Here is a 20,708-nt window from a genome sequence, read left to right as displayed (position 1 = left end):
GCAGTGTAGAGTAGGGCTTGTTGTTTGTCATTTCTCCGATCACAAATGCAGACATGGTTTTATGTTTATGCGACGCGGCGCGGCGCGATGCAACACAACGCATAAAAAGACAGTATAAGTCATTATAATCTGTAATTATGTCCCCACTGGATGCAACAAATGCCTCGTTTATAATGGGTTTTAATGTTTCTGTCTCGTCGCTCCGGCCGGACAGTTCATCTCAATATGGTAAGGGGCGTAGCATTTCCGTCACACGCTTGAGGTATTCGCCCAATCACAACGCACTGGCTAACTGGCCAATCAGAGCACACCTCGTTTTTCAGACCGATGAGCTTTGTAAAAATCGACGAAAAGAAAGGCAGGGCATAGAGGAGAAACAGTAATGTACAGTATGTGGAAAATAATGTGTTTTTTGAAACTTAAACCGCATAAACACATTTCATTACACCAAATACACAAAATAATGTTCTTTTTAGCAGCATCATATGACCCCTTTAATAATGATCTTGCATCCAACCCCCTGGAAGCAAGTGTTGTCTTTATTATACCATAAAATAGTCCCAAAAGTCATTTATCAGTGACAAACAATAAAATCAACTACCCGCTAAATAATATATCACCGTCCACATTGTTACCTGATGTTTTATTTGGGCCTGACGTTACACTTGTACAGTTGTCAGAGTCCCACATCACGTAATAAACCCACATTTTCCCCGAGGCTGTAAAGTCTACAGCACAAATGAAAGATGACTACTACTAGCCACTTCCAGACTCAAGCAGGCAGGGTTTTCTGCGGAAACATGATGCACCATCTTGTTTTCTTGCTCCGAGACTTGACTAATGGTGTTTCTCCCAGGGCTCCCACCTCTCACAGAACATATAGTTGACATGACCTAAGCCATTGTGCGGGAATCATTTTTGAGAGACGGCAATTGGCACAGGGATCCAGGAACAGTGACTAACTGAGGGGGAAGGCATTGCGCTATAATCCGTCCCCCATGCTGCAAAATGACAAGCCCTATGGGAATCACAATGGTCAGCCTGTCATCGCAAGACAAAGAGAGTGCTCGAGTTTGCCGTCATGGAGGTGTACCGCAAGCACTGAGAAATGATTCCATCCTGAAAGGAAGCCTGAGTTCTTCTATTGCAGTCAACCAAGAAAGCACTTCGGCTTGGCGGATTAATAGGTTTTCAGCCATTTAATTCACTCGACCAGCATCTCTGTGGAAATAAAGAGCTCTTTTTTTTGTCCTTTCATTTCCTCTGTCTCAGTGCCATGCTCCGGGTATGATCTACAGGCCTGTCATACCATATCTTCAAACTTCATCCCCACTCATTTAAGCCTTACAGAGGCTAATACCTCATTCTGTTATAGCCACTGTCCCATGTCATAGTCATTACATGGTCAAAGACGTCTCTCTAATGATATCTGTTCCTTTAGACCATCGCTTTCTTCCCATCAGATGTCCAGAGAATCTTAAGATACATCAAATTCAGTTTAGGGGAAGCTACTTAAAAAATTAAATATACAGTTTTACAGATAACGGACTACTTCTGGAAAATTGTAATCCAGTTCAATTACTAAGTGCTTCATGGCAGAGTAATTGTATAGCTAATTAAAAAGCACAAAGTCTCATGTAGTCAGACCTTTGACTGAACAGCATATGGTCTTGTCCACACTGCCACTTATTCTTGCCAAGAACCACCTACTTAGACAGTTTTGTGCGCAATATGCATCGGATGGTCAGAGAACAGACTGTGTGTGCCATCTGAGACTAAGGAACATGAAAAAGATACAAGGCTGGACAAGTGATCATATATGTGATCATTTTAAAAGTAGAACCATGATTTGTGGAAGTGAACGTGACCTATACACTACTGGGTCAGTAAGATTTTCTCACCAAGGCTGCATTTATTCGATCAATACAGTAAAAACGGCAAAATTGTGAAATATTTTTACAATTTAAAATAGTTGTTTTTTATTGCAATAGATTTTAAAATCTAATTTATTCATGTGATGGCAAAGCTTAATTTTCAGCATTTGTTACTTTAGTCTTGATCAGAAATGATTATGTTGTGCTACTTATAATGTTATGTGGAAACCATGATGCATTTTTTTTTTTTTTTCAGAATTATACGATGAATAAAAAGTTCAAAAGAACAGCATTTATTTGAAATAGAAATCCTTAAAAGATTTCCAGTTTTGGTCACTTTATGGCATCCTTGCTGAATAAAAATCTTACTGACCTCAAACTAGAGTATGTTTGCATAAATCTCCTGATTCTGTCAGATAATGTCAAATTTTGAAAATGTCTATGATTTCTGTTTGAATTCTTTATAGATTACTTTCTTTAAAAACAAGGTTTTATGACAGCCATCATTTTAAATGAATATATCTCATAAAAACATAATAATATCATCAGGAATCCAAGACTTTTATTTTTCCTTTTGTACATAAAATTGTTTGTGTTTCTGGGTCAAAGTGACTCAGAATGATGGAACATGTCACGATATAGTACACAAGGGAAAATAGGGAAATGAGGTACATGTGTGAACAGCTGAAACAAGTTGAGACGAGAGACAAGAAGAAACCTTGAGATACAAAATAAAAGCAGACAAAAGAAACACTGACACCCCCTAGTTATCCCCTGTGGTCCCTAATGAAATTACTAAATAACATGACATGTTATTTCATTGAAGAATGCTAATTGTCAACTGGCAGTAACTTTTCACATATTTTTGTTTTTAAAATACTACAGCGGTGCAGTGTGGTAACCCTGGGACTCCCAGTAATGGACGGGTATATCGACTGGACGGCACCACCTTCTCACATTCGGTCATCTATTCCTGTTTGGATGGCTACCTGCTAAGTGGCTCCACCACACGACAATGCCAAGCTAACGGCACCTGGTCTGGCACTGCACCCAACTGCACCTGTAAGTGTGAAACAAGTGAGATACGGCAGAGGATTTGTTGAACTTAAAATAGAAATGAAGGCTTGTTTGTTTTCGAATAAACCAAAATGGCCTCAGTAGTGCTTCATTGCACAGGTTGTAATGAGGTGCTATGAAGGATGTGCTTGAGGGATTCATTTGTGTAAAGCTGTACTAAAAATTTATTGTCATAGTAGTAACAGACCTTGACTGATAGAGAGAAGTCCTCTTGCTGAGAGTGCAGGGGACCAACTTTATGAAAGTTTAATTCAGACATGGAAAGTTTTCAGTGCATTTTCTGGAAGAATTGTGTCAGAATTAGTGGGATTGCAGGATCCGGTTTCTCAGAGGTAGCTCCAAGATGTTCTTTTGTCAAAGGGAGGAAGATGTAAAGGTTAGGATAAGTTCCACTTTTACTCTGTTAGATACATAAATCAATTATTTCATAGCCCTGCCATGGACACAATGGTATCTGTATATTTTGCAACTTATAATCGTACAAACTTCCAAATTTTGCTTTTTTGTTAGCTTAAAATGCACTGACAACCACCATAATGAAACAGATGGTACAATAGAAAACCACATAATGAATCAGTGTTCTTCATAAATGGCCTGTCCATAACGATTTATGGTTTTTAACTGTATATGGTGAGAAACTTACCAATTAGCATGTGTTACTGTAGCATTTTACCATTTTTATGTAAAAATTACTAACTTATTTTACAGTCTGGTCCATGAATCTATAATGATTCATAGGTACATAATATTCCAAAGACAAATGTGTGTCTTAGTAATCTTTTATTTAAAAGCATCAATGTCTCTTAGGGCAAATGGACTATTTGATGATGTTAACCAGTAGCCAAATAGCTATTTGGTCCAGCATTGTTTTTTTGCTCACGGTTAGCATACGGATCAAACTTCTATTTCAGTTCAATTTTGTGAGTGATGGAACACTCACATATCTAGTTGATTAAAAACTCTTGCAGTAGTAGTTGTTTGAGTAATAATGAAGAGTCACACAACACAATAAAACAGCTTAGCCTACATAATGTGTCTAGGTAAGTTGGCATTATCATCCATAATCACATCCCTTAATGTTCTCAAACGTTCACCCTTAAACGTCCCTGCATACTGTTGACTGGAATTATATGGGTGGTGCACCAAACCAGCTCTGATTGATGCAGCGCTACATGTGTTTATTGAGTGGGGCAAAAGCGGTGATACATGGCTGTGTCCAAGGGAGGAGTCACATTAGCATTTAGCGTTAGCCATTTCTCACCATCAGCTGACATGTTTATGTGCGAGGCCGCTGATGGATTTTACAAAACATAATTTTCCGTCCTTTTCCAAAAGACACAAAACATATGGCAACTCAAGGGAGACAAATAAGTAATGGTCCGCCATAAATCAGTAGAGGAAATTAAGATGTTGCATCTGGGAAATAATAAAATAAATGCACTGATCGAGCGAGGTTTTGTCAGCCACAGCAGAGTGCAAAACTACAAATTTGTTTCATCTGAATTCCAGTGGCGCCATATTCTTTCTCACATCATTCCAATCCGACCTCCTCTTATTTATCCATTGGAAGGAATGATAATTGTAAAAGATCTGTGGGATTGATTCGAAGTTGCACCTCGGGGACGCCGGTGGGACAGGAGACGTGCTTACGTGCTACTATTGATTTCTTTACATAATAACAAGATCTATCATTTCAAATAAAAAGCCTGGGGTCCTAAAGATTGCTGTAGCTTAAATGAGTTGTTAAAGATTATTTGTGAACATGGCTCCCCAAGGTTTGTTTCGATAGCTTCAATCACATTGCCACAAAAAGCTATGATTGCCATCTGATAAGTTGTATTAGATATTGAATAAAGATCTACACTGCTGTTGTTTGGCAGATTGTAAATTGCCCAGACTTTTAGCTCAAATAGAGACTATTAGCGCATTGTACTCCACACAGTAGTTAATTTTGGTCTATAAACATCATAGCTGTGATCTTTACTTTTCAGTGATCAACTGCGGAGACCCAGGAGTGCCAGCCAATGGGCTTAGATATGGTGAGGACTTTACCATTGGACAAAACATCACTTTCGTGTGCCAGCCTGGCTACACAATGGAAACCGAGAGTTTCTCCACCATCACTTGTACCGGAAATGGTACCTGGAATGCCCCTGTGCCTTTCTGTAAAGGTAAAACTTGATTTAAACAACCTTTAGCATTAAAAGTAACAGGTATAATAAATTGTGGTAACATTTGACGGTAAGGTTCAATTTGTTTACATTAGTTAGTGTTAAGTTTCATGAAATAACACTGAACAATAATTTTACTGACATGATTCTCAACCTTTTGGACTTGAAAGCCTATAGTTGTCAAACACAATATCCTAAAGTATTTCCTCTGGTATTTGTGCTGTAATTATGACAGTTTAAAATATTACGTTTATAACAGAAACGTCTCGGTTACTTGTGTAACCCTCGTTCCCTGAAGGAGGGAACGGAGACGTTACGTCAGTCGTGACTGACGAATTGGGATCTCGCCCAAGAGCCGTCAGGACTGAGGGGAGATCCCAAGAGGGTAACAGGTGAGGGCACGGAGGATCTAACCTCCTTGCCCCTCTGAGAAACCTGATGACCAAGTCGTGCTTCCCCAAAGACTTACCGTCTACTGCCTCGGCAACATACACTTTAAGGGTGGAGGGAGACAGCCTTCGCTCCAACCCATCCTGCAGGAAAGAAAGCACGACTCCGATCGGGCATCTACGGGGGTCTTCCCGGCGGAAAGAACACCAATCGACGAACAGGTTCCACTTCAGCCTGTAAGCGTGTCTAGTAGACGGGGCCCTAGCTGAAGTGATGGTGTTTACTACCGCTGGAGGTAGCCCACCTAGAACCTCCGCGTCCCGTCCAGGGACCACAAGTGGAAATTCCACAAGTCTTGGAGCGTAGACCGCCCTGGTGGTTGATGTATGCAACGGTCGTAGTGTTGTCCGTACGGACCAGTACATGCTTGTCGTGTAGCAGCGATTTGAAACGGCGCAGAGCCAGCCATACTGCTTGCAACTCGAGGCAGTTGATATGCCACTGCGGTCGGGGCCCCGACCAGAGCCCCACAGCTGCATTCCCATTGCACATGGCCCCCCAGGCCCTGACAGAGGCATCTGTTGACACAACAACATGCCTGGATACTTGCCCAAGGGACACCCCTGTCCAAAGAAAGGCCAGATCTGCCCACGGGCTGAAGGTCTGATGACAGAACGGGGTGACAGAAACCCGGTAAGTGCCGTGTCGCCATACCCATCTCGGGACCCGGTCATGAAGCCAACGCTGAAGCGGTCTCATATGAAACAACCCGAGCGGTGTGACAGCGGCTGCTGATGCCATATGCCCCAGGAGCCTCTGAAACTGTCTCAGTGGAACCGCCGTCTTGCACTGGAAGGACCCCAGGCAGTTCAGCATCGACTGTGCACGCTCTACTGAGAGACGTGCTGAGAGGTTGACCGAGTCCAGCTCCATGCCGGGAAAAGAGATCCTCTGCACCGGGGAGAGTTTGCTCTTTTCCCAGTTGACCCGAAGCCCCAACCGGCTGAGGTGACTGAGCACCGTATCCCTGTGCTCGCACAACTGCGCTCGGGACTGGGCCAATATGAGCCAGTCGTCGAGGTAGTTGAGAATGCGAATGCCCGCTTCCCTCAATGGAACGAGGGCTGCCTCCACGACCTTGGTGAAGACACGAGGCGACAGGGATAGCCCGAAGGGGAGGACCTTGTACTGATACGCTCTCCCTTCGAACGCAAAGCGGCGCGCCACTTACCTGGCTCCACAGCTGGGCAGGGGGCTCGTGAGGAGGCATAGCGTCCCTGAACCGGACCCTGCTGCCCATAGGCTAAAGGAGAGGGGAACGGCCGTGTGGAGACTGGGTCTCGTGCACTGCCATCCTCGCCCCTCATGGGACCCGGAGGCCAAGGAAACTGCTCTTTTATTGAAGTTTTGGGTACCACCGGCTGGGTAGCCAGTGGTGGAACAGAAACAAACGTGAAAAAAAGATTCTCCAACCGGCCCTCCTCCGGGGGAAGGAGTGGTGCGGTCATCATCTCCTGAAGAGCAGGATCCAAGAGCTCCGGGTCGCCCGTCTCAGGGACGCCGCCTGCCCTGGCGCTTCACGGGCTTGGCAGGGGTGGAGGCGGGCTCCACGCTGCGGCCGTTGTGAAGGTTGCTGTTTTGGCTCATTCGTGAAGCTCTTTTAGAAATTGCTCTTTTTTTGAAAAGGAAAAACACTCTTTTAGAGAGAGCGCTGAAGCGCCCAGGGGATGTCGCGGCGAGACTGCAGAATGGCAGCTACAGCTCGCCGAGGTTTCAGCAGCCTGGATGGCAACCCCCGCTGACACGCCGTAACACCTATGCCAGCTGTTTCCAAACACTCGCGGAGATTCGTCTTGTAGAAGGCTCGGCTCCGAAGCGAAAAGCTGATGTGCGTTTGCACGCGCTCTCCTTTTATACCCACGCTGCGGGGCAAGGTGCGCGTGGCGAAACACGCACGCCAACTGTCATTGGCTTGTTTAGTTTACACTCGAAGGTGATTGGGCTCTCGGGCGAGATCCCAATTCGTCAGTCATGACTGACGTACCGTAGAACGTGACTGACTGAAAGGGAACTGGGAGTGTTGATACATTAAAAATAATTAACCATCTTTCATTTTGTGATCTCAGATAATACAAGGTTCTGTATGTTTTTCAATAAAAAGAGTTACTGAGGAGAACAAATGAATGTGATTTCGGTTCATAACGTGATTTTTTGTGTGTCTGTGTGTGTGTTCAGCATTTAAATTTAGTTTCATTAGTTTTTTCCAGAGGCCCACCAGTGGACCCCACCCCCCTGGTTGAGAACCACTTGTTATTTATTTAGCATTTTAAACTGAATAAATAAACATTTGTTAATGGACTATGACCAAATGTGGATTAACAACGAACAATGATATATATTAGCAAATTAACATTTACAGTATTTAGTAATTTAGGATAATGATATTTAATGTGTCAATTAATATGACAGATTGAACCTTATTATAAGTGTTACTTAATTTCCCATTACTCCCACAGGATTCATCGTCCCAAAATTAACACATCACTCTAACATTTTCTCTGCCTAGTAAAGTCAAAGAGCTTTATTGTTCACAAGGCAAGGCCTAAGATTATTCGCTCACTGATATATCTGCACATCTGGCCCCAACTGCCCCGAGCGTTAGATACACAGATGCTTCACCCAGAGTGAGTTGAGGTCTTCCAGCTTTGTGTCTTCGCCCATTGTGATGGATGTCTTGTTTGAAATGTAGAGCTAAAAAAGGGAGGAATGTTTATCCACCCTTGTAGGTCATCTTTTCTTGTGCGATTGCGCTACAATGAACGGTAAACATTTATGTTTTATCAACCAATCATGCTGTTTGACAAATGACAGTCGTACGATAGGAACATAAACACATTTGTAGACTGAGCGTTCACCCCTTAAGGGCTGTGTTGTCCCCATTATTATAATCAGCTTTGACCTATGAGCCCTTGCATTTCTCGTAATTAATTTCACAAATGACTCCTGTCATCTTCCCACTGCCAGGAAATGAACTGGTATAGAATATATAAAGTGATATGAAATTGAATTCCAGGTTTGGCCGATGCATTCGTGATCCTCACCAGTGCCCTGGCATCGAATGCCATTTTGCTAAGCTCATTTAGATAGACACAGATGTCTCATTTATTCCTGAAGGCAGCGGCCTCCTCCTGTCTCTTAAAGGACATGTTGTGCATACATATCTGAAGAGCCTTGAACTTCATATCCTCGGTCTGAACTGATATTCTGTCTCACAGAGCCATTAATATGCATGCTAAAGTGAGTCGACTCAAAAAAAGAACCACTCCCACCTCTGTCAAACGCTTCAGGTGTGAGGAGCATCCTGACATTGAGTGTGTGCGTGTCCCTTCTATCTCTTTCCTGCAGTTCTAGATGGTTTACATGAAATATTCATTAGCTTAGGAGCTCCAATCTGGTCCAGGCCTCTTTAAAGGATGCCAAAAACTGATTCTGATTAATAATACAACAATGGGTTTGTTAGAAGTTTATTGGTTCGATCAACATGAGTGAAGTGAAGGCAACACCATCAGCTCATAAAGAAGCAGTCGAAGCATAGTTTTTGCAGGCAGTAATAACCGTCTGGCTAGAACTTTACCATGGTATATAAAGATTGTGTGTGTGTGTGTGTGTGTGTGTGTGTGTGTGGGTGTGTGTGTATGTGAGCATCATATTGGGGTGTTACACCATAAGTGGGGGCATGTGTCATCATGAGTGCACGTTTGAGCAAGGCATTGGCTTCCTGTCTGGTAGAGTGTGATTGATTTTAAGGGCTCATGTGGTACCTGAGGACTGATAACCGGGGAAGAGGACTTACCTCACAGAGTTGTGCGGGCAGTTATTGGAAAAGATGGGGCCTCTAAGACAGATATAGCATTCAGTAACTTCACTGGTGTTAGCAGAAGCGATTCATCTCCCTACCTAACTGAAATTGCTAGTCCTGTTATAGTTACTGCTACACTTAACGCTACACTTTTTTACACATGTTGTCTTATATATTAATAATATTTTAACAGCTTATTTATTTACTAAGATTATTCATAATAAATGTATATGTTTTACAAATGACAATGTTCTTGTGTCTAGCATCTAAGATGTAACATCATTTAGACTGTTTCATAAAGAAGATTGGAAACGTGTAACCATGTTATCCGAGCTGTTATATTCAAACTAAATTTTCTTTAATTTATTGGAAATTAAGTTAACTACAAACCACATTTGATTCCAAACTAACTACCTCCTATGTAGAGTTACGTTTATTTAATGTTTATTGCTAGAAATAAATCACATCAAATAGGGGTGTAAACTGTATTTATTTCTCAAATTTTGCTAACAAATTTGCAAAAACTGCAAAATTAATAGAAAATTAAGCGGTTACACTTTACTTGAAGGGGTGTGCATAAGACTGACATGACACCTTCATAATCATGACATGACACCTACATAATCATGACATGACACATGTCATGAATATGAAGGGTTTTTATGCATGTTTATGACAACTGTCATTAAGTGTCATTCGCTCAGTTATTTAATTTTAATGCAAAGATTACATTGTTTGAGATGTCTTTGTTATGGGCTATGGTTAGGGGTAAGGGTAGGGGTAGGGTTAGGTTAGGGTTAGGTCAAATAATGTCATATTTGCATTAAAAATGGCATAACTGAGCGAATGACACTTAATGACAGTTGTCATAAACATGCATAAAACCTCCTTCATATTCATGACATGTGTCATGTCATGATTATGAAGGTGTCATGTCAGTCTTATGCACACCCCTTCAAGTAAAGTGTTACCAATTAAGCAGCTCATTTTATATTTACTTTCCCCTGCTGAGGCTAACAATCAGCATTTTCTGAAGGTTAAGCACCTCCTTTCACTGATCATTTGTTTAAAAGGAAAAAAGCCCTAGAATGTGTAATTTGTATTATTTTAAAGGTGACATATCATGAAAATCGGACTTTTCCAGGTTTTAAGTGCTATAGTCAGGTCCCCGGTGCATCTACCAACCAAGGAAAGGTGAAAAAGATTAACCCAGTAACTTTGTTTTGGTAAGCCTTTTTCTACAAGTGTATGAAAAAACGAGTGCGTCTGATTTTGCTCCCCTAGTGTCATTGCAAAGGGATCTCATTATAATATTAGCGCCCCTTAATCTGTAAATTACCCAACCGCGCCATAATTTGATTTCACAAGCGACAACAGTGTACCAGCTCTAATGCCATGGCGAAAGTTTGAGCTGTTCTGCCTTTGGCTGCACAGAACACTATTTAGAGTCCCAGCCTCAGAGGAGACAACAGAGCAGTGGATTTATTGATTTATTTACTGTATATTGCTGCTGCCACACAGATCTAAAATAAACGTGATTTATTTCCCAGCTGTTTACCTTCACAGACATAATTGACTGTTTTTGTAACTCGTGTGTTTTTAATGTAAACTTGTGTGTGAATGAGAACTTAGTTTAGTACTCACATGCTGTGACAGCCGCTTTCTGTCCGTGTGCACTCAGAAAACCGTATATCAGAAGTTTAAACTAATATTGTTTAAAACACATGATTTCAGCTCAATAAACATGATAATCAGAACCAAAACAGATGTTTTTTAGCAGGTACGAGCTGTAATGGCGCAGCTCTATTCTGAAAAAGAGAGCTGGGAGCAGCAGTTCATTTGCATTTAAAGAAACAGGCACGAAAAACAGCGTGTTTCTGCTTCCACTCAAAATAGGCATTTTCAAAATGATGTAATAAATGATCTGTGGGGTATTTTGAGCTGAAACTTCACAGACACATACTGGGGACACCAGAGACTTGTGGCGCTTTTCCACTGCGTGGTACGGCTCGGCTCGGTTTGCATTTCCACTGCTGTTAAGTACCGCTTTAAGTGGGTGGGATTATACACATCGCGGCCAAGAGCTGAGCGGCCTCCTGAAGAACTTTTTCATTCTGTGTCGCCCCATCAAGCTCTTGCTGGATCCGCTCCTCGGCTAGAGAGGAATGTCTGTACTTTCTCAACAGACCACAAAACAGCCATTTTTTGATTGTTTAAAAAAGGTGCACTCGTTCAAAGCAGTTGCGTTCATTAAAAAAAATAATAAACATTGCGTCCGATCCTATGTTGGCTGTGCTGATTTAAATCTAGCGGGTCTGGTGTCTCGTGTCGCAAGTTCAATGACGCTATAGTGTAGTGACGATTCTCTCCGGCCAATCCGTGATCAGCAGGGTTTACACATCACATTTTGGTAAAGGTACAGCTCGCTTGGAACCTCAGCCGAGGTGGTACTGAAAAAAGTACCAGGTACCAGGTACTGTACCCAGTGGAAAACCCCCCAAAAGTGAGCCGTACCGAACCACACCGTGCCGTACTATGCAGTGGAAAAGCGCCATTATATTACATATTGTAAATAGGGGCATAATATGTCTCCTTTAAGGATGTTTAGACATTTTTACTAGAAATCAAGACAAATGTACTTTTATATTGGTTACATTCTAATTGTATCAGACATGTCATTCCTAAGTATGAGCTTAACTCTCCTCTGTTTAACTTCTTCCTTTAGCCGTTACCTGCACAGCTCCTCCACCCATCTCAAACGGCCTCCTGGAGGGACATGACTTTGAGTGGGGCACCAGCGTGAGTTACAGCTGCTCCCCAGGATATGAGCTCTCTTTCCCTGCCATTCTCACCTGTGTGGGCAATGGTACATGGAGTGGTGAGGTGCCCCAGTGCTTGCGTGAGTACTGTACTACTCTATTAATATTAATCAAACTGACTGCTTCATCCCTGTGGGTGTTTGTAACCGACATTTCCCAAAAAAGCAGCAGAAAGTTCACACCTTGTCTTATGTCTGCAACTTATCTACTTGCTGTTGGCGAGGAAGTCATGATCAGACATTGATTGATTGGATCATCACTGAATGTAAACATATAGGTCTTGATATCAATTAGATCTGCTGGATTAGGTAGTAATATTTGTTTAGGACACCAGACAAGGTGGGATATCAGTCTGTTTCAGCACAATGCTGTATGATGTCTAGGATGAAGAACCTCCAGACGTGGTATGAGAATTTAAAGTTTAAAAAGCCTAGTTATCACAAAGGTACTCTTGTTTTAGTCCTAACATGAAACAAAAGCAGGCAATGTAAAAAAAAAAAAAGAAAGCATACTTCTGACTTTGTCAGGGTACTGATTTTTTTCCTTCTCTTTCTTTTCCGCATTTTATTTTATATCTTGACAGCATATCTATAATTCATCAAGAAAAGTCAAGTTTGTAGTGCTAGATCTCAGGCACAGTAGTCTGACCAGCATATTTATGATGGATCAGTCAGCTGGTGACGTCAACCATGTGATTGATTTTCCCTCCAGAAACCTATTGTTTGCCTGACAGTGGCAGGGCAATGGATAATGTTTACCACAGTGTGGCTTGGGACTTCCTCCAGTATTATATGGCTATGTTCTGAATAGCATTATAGCATACTATTCCTGCAATATATAATGTGTAAAAGTTTGGGGTCAGTATGCTCTTTTTAAAGAAGTGAATACTTTTATTCAGCAAGGATGCATGAAATTGATCAAAAGTGACATTAAAGACATATCATGTTACGAAAGATTAGTTTTCAGCAGTGATATTAAGAAAGGTTTCTTAAGCACCAAATCAGCATATTAGAATGATTTCTGAAGGATCATGTGACACTGAAGGCACTGTGAAACTTATTCCTGATCACAGGAATAAATTGCATTTTAAAATATATTAAAACAGAAAAAGGATATTTTAAATGGTTTTTACTGTATTATTCATCATGCGGCCTTGGTGAGAATAAGAGCTTCAAAAAATACTGGATAACCAGCTACATTTGCCCAAATGTGCAGTATACATACGTCAGAGCACACAGCGTGATTCTACATCCCACAATGCAATCTGCATGTTTTTACCTTCCTTTTCAAGTGTGATGAATGAACCATAGACAGTGTATATTTCAGATTTTTCAATAAATAAGCTTGTTGAATATTCCTCACATTGCTGTATGCACAATTTCAATATTTGCATCACTTTTTTCTCTCTTTCTGAGAAGTGTTCAATATTAAGGGTAACATCATAAAGCTTTCATCCTGTTTTATAACGACAAAGCTTTCAGCATCATTCATGACTAACCATTTGAGAATGATTTAGCTGAAAGTATTTCTTTGTGATCTCTGTGAATATAGCTAAGTTCTGTGGAGATTCTGGAATCCCTGCTTTTGGCTCGAGGGAAGGCCGCAGTTTCATCTACCAGTCCGAGGTGTCATTTAGCTGCATAGCTCCCTACATCCCAGTTGGCAGTACTACACGCATTTGCCAGGCTGATGGCACCTGGAGTGGATACCAGCCTCGCTGTATAGGTAAATCAATTATGCTGACATAGTTTGCACGTTTAAACCATATGTTAAATTCCCAGTGAAACAGACTGTCATAATAATTGTTATAAGTACAGTGGTGTGAAAAAGTGTTGGCCCCCTTCCTGATTTCTTAATTTTTTTGCATGTTTGTCACACTTTAATGTTTCAGATAATCAAACAAATTTAAATATTAGTCAAAGATAACACGAGTAAACACAACATGCAGTTTTTAAATTAAGGTTTTTCTTATTAAGGGAAAACAAAATCCAAAACGACATGGCCCTGTGTGAAGAAGTTGGCGGTTCATGCTCGAAAATCCCCCAATGTGGCTGAATTACAACAATTCTGCATAGATGAGTGGACCAAAATTCCTCCACAGCGCTGTAACAGACTCATTGCAAGTTATCGTAAACGCTTGATTGCAGTTGTTGCTGCTAAGGGTGGCCCAACCAGTTATTAGGTTTAGGGGGCAAACACTTTTTCACACAGGGCCATGTAGTTTTGGATTTTGTTTTCCCTTAATAATAAAAACCTTCATTTAAAAACTGCATGTTGTGTTCACTTGTGTTATCTTTTACTAATATTTTAATTTGTTTGATGATCTGAAACATTAAAGTGTGACAAAAATGCAATAAAATAAGAAATCAGGAAGGGGGCCAACACTTTTTCACACCACTGTATGTATATCAAAACCTCATAATGCTAAAACCAAATAATCAGCCAACTGAAGCTGAACTCTGCTAAGCGAGAAGCAATTACAGTCACTTAAGTCATTTGTCTCTTTATGGTTTCATGGTTCAGTTCAGCAGAAGCTAGGTGGTTAGAATTTCAAGTTTTGCCTCAAATAATGCTTTCCAGTAGTCTTATGATTACCGCCCACAACAACAAGCCCTTTTGGTATTATTTGTCGCCCAGTGCACAAACAAGCTCAAAAGTATTTAGCAACAACAACTCCAAAGAAATCGATGCCCTCCCACAGTCCTAGCAGCCCAGGCCAGTGCTGCTCCAATCGGGCCTGATGTTGTATTGACACAATTATGGTGGGAAAGAGCAAAGCCACTCCTTTTAGTGACCACAGAACAAGGGATGTGGGAACAGTTGGCAGACAAGTAGAGTAGAGTAGAGTATGAAGTGTGGAATGGAGGCCAGGGAACACGAAATTGCATGAGAAACTTGACGAACTCACTTCTTGACGGCTGGCAGTGGCAGCTGTTGTGAAGTTATTGTCCTCTGCTTCTCGGCTCGGTTCCCATGACCTCCTCAAACACAGGTGCACTGAGGCATGCACCTGAATGAAGTTCTATAATTCACCAATCAAATTATTCAAATTTTATTTAAATGCTGTTATCACTTTTTTCAACCTAAGTATTTTTTTATTGCTGCATGAAGTATATTGTATAAGGTACACAGTGTTTATATAGATCTTTGTACTGTTTGCATAATATAAATTCTCTGACTTGCAGAATTATATATTACTGTCTGATATTCTGAAGATATGATGATACAGTATGATCTTTTTTAATTGTCAATGCTATTTTGTTAACTATTTTCTGTTTCTGACTTTTAGTGTACTATTTTTGAATTATATATAACTATGTTTTGGTAGCTTGACTATAGTTAAACTATGTGAAATCATGAGTTTGTAACTTAAGCTTCAAGTTTTGAGTCTTTGTTCCTTCCGGGGTTTATTTCGCATTCTACTCCAACAGATTTTTCCCTTGTTACTTTCACCCCGGGTTTCCTTACTGGAGGGTGTTAAGGCACTGATCTCTGTAAAGCTGCTTTAGGGTGCTTTTGAATCACGAGAGACACCATAGAGACTGATGTGAACTGAATCAAAGTTATTATTCACAAATAATTATTTCTCTCTTTTAAAATATAGAGTTCTGTGAATTAGTTCTAACAGTATTTCTATTTATTTATGCATATATACATACCTTATTTCTTTCACTTTTCCTTCTCTGTGTATGAACTGGACTTATGGCTGTATTATCTTCATCCATTTCTCCATGTCTCATTAACAAAGACTCTTCTCACTGTTCTCCTAAGTACAGTGTTTATCTGATTAAACCCCTCAGTTTATATATCCATGAGGGAGTCCTTCTCCTAACGTCAATAAATACATTGATAATTGTTTTTAACTGAGCAAGTAATTGAATAAATGGTCCCAACACTGTGTGGCCATTATTGAGGAGCCGTGAACAGCCAGCGGGAGATTTGGATAAGCACTGATTGGCGTTTTTAAGCATTTAGTGTATTGTGCCAACAGAAGATGTCAGCCATGGCCCCAAAGTAGGTGTACAGTAATCATTTAGCTCTTTCAATGGAGTATTATTATGGCCTCATATTACACCCTCAAAGACACCATGAAAAAGAATTAGGGTGTTGGGGGGTGAAAATTAAGTGCTCTAAAAGGCAGCTACGTATTTATACATAACAATTCTTATAGAATGAATTCTGTTGGCTATTCTCACTGACTAAAGTAAATCCTATGTAGTCTAGTTCAGTGGCACAGATGCAAATAATCCAATTCAACTAACCTTAAACTTGTGCATAGTTAGGTGTAGCAAAATCATAGATTTTTAAAAGTTATCTTTTGTTGTTGACCTAAATAAAATGTGCATTCAGTTGCAGATTCATCTGTCAGTTGGTAGAAGCTGACAAATTAGATACATGGCGACATGAACAGGTTGTGTGACCTGACCTCATCCTCGAAAACTTTGAACTAAACTATGCAGGGTACAAGAAATATGACCCAAGCATCAATAAACACAGATCACTTGTGCGAGGACAGGTTTATGCTGTCCTTAGTGTGCTTTGTGCAATGCATTATTAGCGACCAAGAACATGAAACAATCAGAGACATTTAGAAACCAAAATCATTCATTTTACTATGCAACCAATGTCATATTGTTGGGCATACGCAACTTTTATTATATTATATTATATTGTTTTTCATCTGTGTATACATACTTGTGTTTATAAAAGTGTATCTTCTGGTGGTGACAACCAGATTTTTAATACTTGTAAAAAAAAAAAAAACATTTTTTTAAAGGATTTGAGTCAGTGAATCAGATGTTCTAGTATCTACTTGATACTATTTGGCCTCCTAGTGGGCTCTTCCTTCAAAATCAAAGCAACACGAACACTGCCTGCAACTCTTTTCTCAATATGGCAATGCAGTCATATATTTTCTGTGTGCTGACTCAGTATTAGAAGCTCCACGCTTAAAAAGCGGTATGAAAAGTGGTTGGTTGTGTAAGCCTTGCAGGTTGTCCTGTCATTTGCACGCCTGCATTGAATCAAGGGTCTCTGCGTCAGCTCAAAAATGTGCTCTACATCCCAATTACAGAGCAGCACAGCTGTGTGGTAGCAGATGCACTGCTGCAGCAACACTGCCCCCTGCTGCGTCTCCATCGGCCCGCCATAAAAAAACAACTGTTACGACACTGCTGCAGCACTTACATAAACACACAGGCCCCATAACCATCACTATAAGCCGAGTCTTAGCGCTGCTTTGAGAGATGTGTTTGGGATCATGAAGGGAGATGTAGCACATATTTATGAGAGTTGAAATGCTGTTATGCTCTTATGGTGGGGGAAAAGAATCTGCCTCACTTGTGATAGATAAAAAGATACTGAAAAGAAGAATGTGACTGGATATTCATTTGTTTTGTCTTTGTTCTTCCTTTCTTTTCTCAGAGCCAACTCGTACCACCTGTGAGAACCTTGGGATGCCCCGTTATGGCTCTCTTAACAGGACCTTTGGCTTTAAGGTAGCAGGATGACTACATATATAATTAAAAACATGTGGAGTTCATGTCAGCTTGAGTGCTGCTCTCATTAAAGCCTAAGAGGGGCAAACTAAAATTCGAAGAAATAAGCACTAATATGAACTTACTACTCTGAAATGTATTATTAAATATGAAAAGTAATAATAATTTTTCACACAAAAAAACTTATAAATTATACATATATTTTTCTTTTATAATCATATATATTATATACTCATGCACATATAGTATAGTATAGTTTTGGACCTTTTTTGCACTTTTATTGTTCTGAAAGCAGTGGTTGCCAACCCACCATTGTCCAACAAATTTTCCAGATGTTTGGGATATACTGAAAAAGGATTAATGTAAAATGTAAAAAATGTTTTATTATAAATAGTTTTATAGTTTATAAAAACTACAAAAGTGCTCAAAGAGTTAAGATTTTAATTTATGACTTTTCCAGGTCTAGAAATCACACCTTTATAATGCTTCAAAGAAAAATAACAATTATTGAGGAGATGAATTCAAATAAGAAATTGGTTTGACTTATTTTAATGCTTGTTTTGTCTTTATTTTAAAGAATTTTAAGTCATATTGGCCCCGAACACCTCGTTGAGAATCACAGATTTTTAAAGGAAAGTTAATCGAAAATGAAACATTTTGTTATCAGATATTATTCCTTATGTCATTCCAACCTGTATAATATAGAGCATGAGTTGTATGGACCACTTTCACAATACGTTTTTTACAGTCGCAAACCATTTTTTCACAATAATCAGTGTCAAAGATCTTTTTTGTTTCACTGAATATAGAAATTAATACAGCAGTTGGAATAACAGTAATTTTTAGGTGAGCTGTTTCTTTAGTCTTAAAATTAATGGTTAAAAAGAACAAATTTGCCTTCAAATAAAGATATATCTTTCCTCATTCTTTCATGAAAGCGATTTTGAAAGAATGATTCATGGCTTTTCTCAAACACACTTCAGACAAACTACTTGGTGTAGGCCCTCCATTCCCTCCCATCCACTACAAAATATTATTAAGACCTCTCAAGACTTTTCCCACTTGAGGAGCGGTGAAATGTATGCATGGATGTAATAACCACCACAGAACCACTCAAAAAGAGCAAAAAAATCAACTTCTCAGTAGTGCAAATTAATCTGATTATGTTTTGTCAGGGGAGCAGGACAGAGGGGTGAACTGTGGGAGATGTGAGGAGAGAAAAACAGAAACTCTGAGTCTGCTGAGGAAGAGCATTTATCGCCAAGATGTGCTGGCATTAGGAATTCAAGTCGTTACAGTATCAGAGGTTAACCCCTGCAGAGGCTTCATGAAACGGCTAAATATCATCCTTTCTATATTTGTAAATCATTTGTATGGCCTCGAGAAAAAGGAGCCAGTCAGGCTCTTTTGCTTTCTGGGACTTAATGATGTTGGAGTCAGTGAGAGGAGATATCGCGCACCCCAGATAAGCGCCAGTGTCTATGGCTCGTCAACCGTGTTCACAGTGAGCAGGGACATGTTAATCAGTTAATGTGCAAAGCCCACATGCCACTCGGTGACGCGTTAATATTTTACTTCCCTTGCATGTGTACTAAAGCACAGCCCACACTTATAGGCATATATGCAACACTTTTTTGTCCCATGACCTTGCTGATTATAGCATATGGTAGCAACATTCACATGAGGAGCACTACCATATATTATGGAAATAAATGCCACTTTACATCACTAGTGGTCCAGAGAGAAGGTCACAATGGCTTCCTAAGTGCATGTTCTGGTGATTACATTAGCTGTAGGTAATGTAGGTAAGTACCATATATGAGAATATCCACCCGACATTAGCGCACATCCATTTGAGCTTTTAAGAGAGAGAGTCTGGGAAGCAGATGGTGTACGACGATGCAGAAGGAACCTGAAAGATGTGAAATTCTGAGCGACTCCTTTGTAGTCGCGGTCTTTTGATGCATCTGTCCACAGGAGTGAAACTCTGTCATTCAAAAGCTGGAAATATTAGGTGTTTAATATTGTGTTTAATCTGTTGCCAGAAGAGAGTTATGGGAGCACAGTGTCTGATGGGATGTGTGTGTGTTATGTGTAGGTTGGAAGTATAGTGTCTTTCCAGTGTCAGCCTGGTCACCTGCTGCAGGGCTCCACCACACGACTCTGCCAGGCCGACCTAACCTGGAGCGGGATCCAGCCGGAGTGCATCCGTAAGTGTTCTCCATAACACATCCATGGGAATCTGTTAAAATACCAGTTTATAAAGGTCAATGCTGAATGTATTTGTACAATTAAGCTATAGAGAAATGGGTCCACAAGTGTTGTACACTCTTAAAAATAAAGGTGCTTCACGATGCCATAGAAGAACCTTTTGGTCTAAATGGTTCCATAAAGAACCTTTAACATCGGAAGAACCTTTCTGTTTGACAAAAGGTTCTTTGTGGCGAAAGAAGGTTCTTTAGATTATAAAAAGGTAAGAAAGAAATGGTTCTTTAAAGAACCTTTGACTGAATTGTTCTTTCTGGAACCAAAAATGGTTCTTCTATGGCATCGCTTGAAGAACCTTTTGAAGCACCTTTATTTTTAAGAGTGTAGTCAAGCACAGCTCGTTCGAGTCCAAGTCAAAACTGAGACCAGAAGAGAGTCGAGTTCATGTTCAGACAAAAGGAGGAACCTTTTTATAGTTCCTAGAACTATTGGCGGATGTTCCCCACTTTTTGGCATGTTCGCGCCACAGGATCTAGGAACGTATTTAGTTCTTGGAACTCCGTTTGGTGGAACTAATTTCAGAGTAGGGTCTGAAACAGTTCTATAGGAACTACCAGTGATGTAAGTGTAAGGGAAACAGGTAAATTTAGCTCAAAGGGAATCATTTAAGATTTTAAAGGGAACTCCACCATTAATATGTAAGGGAATTAGGACAGAATCACTGTTTTATGGCTGATCACTGAGGCAGCCAGCGAGTCAGTGAATGAGCCGTATGACATCAATTCTGCAATGGATATTTATATCCAAAATAT

At 40.3% G+C, this 20,708-nt stretch overlaps 1 protein-coding gene across 1 annotated transcript in view; it reads left to right on the top strand.

Annotated features, from left to right (window-relative positions):
- Nucleotides 1-20,708, top strand: part of csmd3b (CUB and Sushi multiple domains 3b) — a 441,168-nt gene that overhangs the window by 408,804 nt on the left and 11,656 nt on the right. The window contains exons 58-63 of the mRNA XM_016281251.1: nucleotides 2,760-2,936; nucleotides 4,943-5,122; nucleotides 12,097-12,270; nucleotides 13,742-13,915; nucleotides 17,615-17,688; nucleotides 19,787-19,898. Coding sequence (XP_016136737.1) covers nucleotides 2,760-2,936; nucleotides 4,943-5,122; nucleotides 12,097-12,270; nucleotides 13,742-13,915; nucleotides 17,615-17,688; nucleotides 19,787-19,898 — 891 coding nt within the window. The remainder of the gene's footprint in view (nucleotides 1-2,759; nucleotides 2,937-4,942; nucleotides 5,123-12,096; nucleotides 12,271-13,741; nucleotides 13,916-17,614; nucleotides 17,689-19,786; nucleotides 19,899-20,708) is intronic.

Source organism: Sinocyclocheilus grahami, unplaced genomic scaffold (genome assembly GCF_001515645.1).
Source record: "Sinocyclocheilus grahami isolate Dianchi unplaced genomic scaffold, SAMN03320097.WGS_v1.1 scaffold149.1, whole genome shotgun sequence".
Lineage (NCBI taxonomy): Eukaryota > Metazoa > Chordata > Actinopteri > Cypriniformes > Cyprinidae > Sinocyclocheilus > Sinocyclocheilus grahami.
Note: the sequence above shows the minus strand (reverse complement) of the source record. Positions and strands in the feature narration are given on the sequence as shown.